The sequence below is a fragment of the Saccostrea cucullata genome, unplaced genomic scaffold (assembly GCF_032062105.1).
Source record: "Saccostrea cucullata isolate Sc308-1 unplaced genomic scaffold, CSIRO_AGI_Scuc_v1 ctg726, whole genome shotgun sequence".
In the NCBI taxonomy this organism is placed as follows: domain Eukaryota; kingdom Metazoa; phylum Mollusca; class Bivalvia; order Ostreida; family Ostreidae; genus Saccostrea; species Saccostrea cuccullata.
Window position 1 is genome coordinate 1 of NW_026925651.1, and position 3,063 is coordinate 3,063.

Consider the following 3,063-nt stretch of genomic DNA (forward strand, 5'->3'; position numbering starts at 1 on the left):
ATGATATCAAATTTGTTAACGTCCATGAAACGGTTAATTTTTTATCAAGCAGTTCTCAGAACTTTCTAAAGTGTCCCTTGTAAAGAACGAATTTTTATCCCATGGTTACCCCTTTTTATTTATAAATGTCCCGTGGATATGACTCATTGGATATTTTTTTTAATATCCCACAGTTCAGTTGTGATATAACAATGGTTTTGCGTTAGCGTGATGAAGTAAAATAAAATGAACTCCAATAAAAAAAAAGTGTAAAATATTGGTTGTGAAGTATTAAACATGGGATAAAAAGAATCTCCATTGAGTTGAAGTTGGATATGACTTTTACCCAACTCATTGTGTGTTTTTAGGGATAAAAACACAAATTGTTGGATAAAAATCATATTCAACTACAAATCATGGGATATCCTATATATTCAGAGAAAATACGAGTAATAAAATGTTTTTGTGTACCAACAACAAATCATGGATATTCTATATATATCTAGAGAAAATACAGATCTTCTCCATGTCTCTTTTGGTCTTTCTCTTTCTCTCTTGCCAGTTCTAGAGTCGCGAGATAAGGAGTCAATCCTCAAGTCGCGGGTTCGAATCCTAATGTGGGACGTGGCGACTGGTCCTTCGGAATAGACCGTATAAACCGAGGCGACCTACTGTCGCAGTAAGTGCTGGCACGAAAAAGATCCCTTCCTGCTCAATGGCCCTGAGTGCCGAGCATAAGACAAAATTTCGGCTCCACCGGCAAGTGGTGGCGTATCCATATGATTGAAAAATTCTCAAGAGGGACGTTAAACAACATACAATCAATCAATCAATCTTGCCAGTTGATGCCCATCTCAATGCAACCCTTGGGATGGAGGTTGGGTGCATTCTTTTTATATATGTCCTATCCACGGCCATTTTCATTTCTTAAAAACTTTGAAAAGAGGAGTGGTGTTAGTCTTTTTGTACAACTCTTCATTTGAGACGGTATTAGGCCAGAAGATGCGTAGTATTCTGCGAAGGCAACGTGTCTGGAAGGCATCTAACTTGTTTGAAATGATTTTTGTAACTTTCCATGCCTCACCACCATAAAGGAGGACCCCAAGCACGTTGCTCTTGAAGATCCTTATTTTGGTATTTATGCATTTATGACCTTTGCTGACTTCCGGATGTTTCGTAGTGCAACATACGCTCCTGTGGCTTTAGAAATCCCAGCTTGCACATCTACCTCAGAGTTCCCATCTGTGGTGATCTTGCTCCCTAGATAGACAAATTCTGTGACATCTTATGATTTAGTATTGATCTTCATGATCTTAGTCTTGGTGTTGTTAATTTTCAGGACAATTTTCCTTGCTGCTTCTGCTAGTCGGTTAAGAATATTATCATTAAATTCGACCTACAGATCATGAATTCTCAGATTATGTGCTAAATTATCATATTTAAACTTTGAATTTGAATGAATGAAATTGGAATTTTTCAGAGTGCTCAAAAAAACTAGAAAATGGCACGATCAATGAGAACGTAAATAAAGCGTTTATGCCTGGGGAATCCTTGACAGGAAGTTGTAATGAGGACTTTGTTGCAGTGTCTGGAAAAGTTACCATAACCTGCAACTCTGCGTATCGGACTGTTGCTTCCGATGCATGCCGTCAAGGTAGTAAACATATGCTTTCCATGCCTGACTGTTTTGCTCCTTATGTACCGGTATACTTTGTACATGGTCTATTACTTTTTAGTTCTAAAGCTGGCATTTGAAGGGTGCATAAAAATCATGAATTATATATTTGATTTCTTTTCTTTAGTCCTTAAAACCATTGCAGTTGACAAGCCGACAGAACAATCATCTACTTTTCAATGGTATAATTCTAGCCTTGCAGTGGATGGAAATAGAGACACGGACATTGACGCTAACTCGTGTAGCCATACAAATGACGATGATGACCAACCTTGGTGGAGAGTTGACCTTCTGAACTTTTATTATATCATAAATGTTAGAATGGTCAACCGGGGAGAGGATAGATACGAAATTGGTACGTATTAAATTATTTTGTTATAATTACATTTTGGGATATTGAATGGGTATTCATATATTTATACAACTGCAGCTTCAAATTGATATTTAGGAAAACCTAGTCTCAGAATACAGATTAGAACAAAAAAAGTTACGAAGTTTTTTTTCACTTTGTATTCGATGAAAATATTTGGAAAATTGCCAGTTACTTATTTTTTTTAATCATCATGTGTTTAATCATTTTATGACACTTAAGTAAGTAAATATTATCAGATGACATTTTCTTCTGCAGATACGTCTTATCGCCTTCGTAACGTTACCATTACAACCGGAGAAACCTTGTCGAATATTTCCACACTCTGTGGGTTCTATGCTGGCCCTGGTTCCCTTGGTGAGCTAGTCACCATTAACTGCCCGCCCTCCACCACTGGGCGCTACGTCAAAATCTCTTTGGTCACTGCTGTGCTGACTCTTTGTGAGGTGGACGTCTTTGTTGTTCCAATTTAAAAGAGAAGACACGATGAACGTTTTGAATTACACAATATAAGTTTAAATTTTATTCCTCTTGTATTTAGTATTCTGATGTTTAGTAAATGTGTAGTCTCATGAATTAAGTCATGGCTATGTTGTGCATTTGTTTTTGATCCGGGTATTTTGTATACTGTATATAAGGAGATTACAAATAAGTTAATAAAACAAAGACATCAACATCTCGTTGAAAGTCCACATTTTGCAAATTCTATACTCGAAGCAATGATCGAATAAAATACAATCAAACATTAAGTAGAATACTAACTGACTTTAGTAACTAATTGTAAGGCCATTATTTAAACACTGCATTGTCTAAATAGTTTGAAAATAATACATTCTCTTTTATATTATATATATATGTTACAGTGGCACAATTAATATCCGGATGCTTCCTGTATCCAACCGTATCTGGGAACATATGTTTTTTTAATTCATTTTGTCTTGTTTAACTGGTGATTGCTATTAATTACCTCCACATTACATTTTACAGTATCATTAAGGTATAATTTGAAAATAATACATTCTCTTTTATATTATATATC

General features: G+C 35.6%; 1 protein-coding gene across 1 annotated transcript; it reads left to right on the forward strand.

Annotated features, from left to right (window-relative positions):
• Positions 1-1,463: 1,463 nt before the first annotated feature.
• Positions 1,464-2,618, forward strand: LOC134269496 (fucolectin-1-like). Its single transcript, XM_062751699.1, has 3 exons — positions 1,464-1,633; positions 1,782-2,009; positions 2,283-2,618. Exons 1-3 carry the CDS (start codon positions 1,516-1,518, stop codon positions 2,495-2,497), a joined length of 561 nt encoding a protein of 186 aa, XP_062607683.1. The 5' UTR covers positions 1,464-1,515; the 3' UTR covers positions 2,498-2,618.
• Positions 2,619-3,063: the final 445 nt, after the last annotated feature.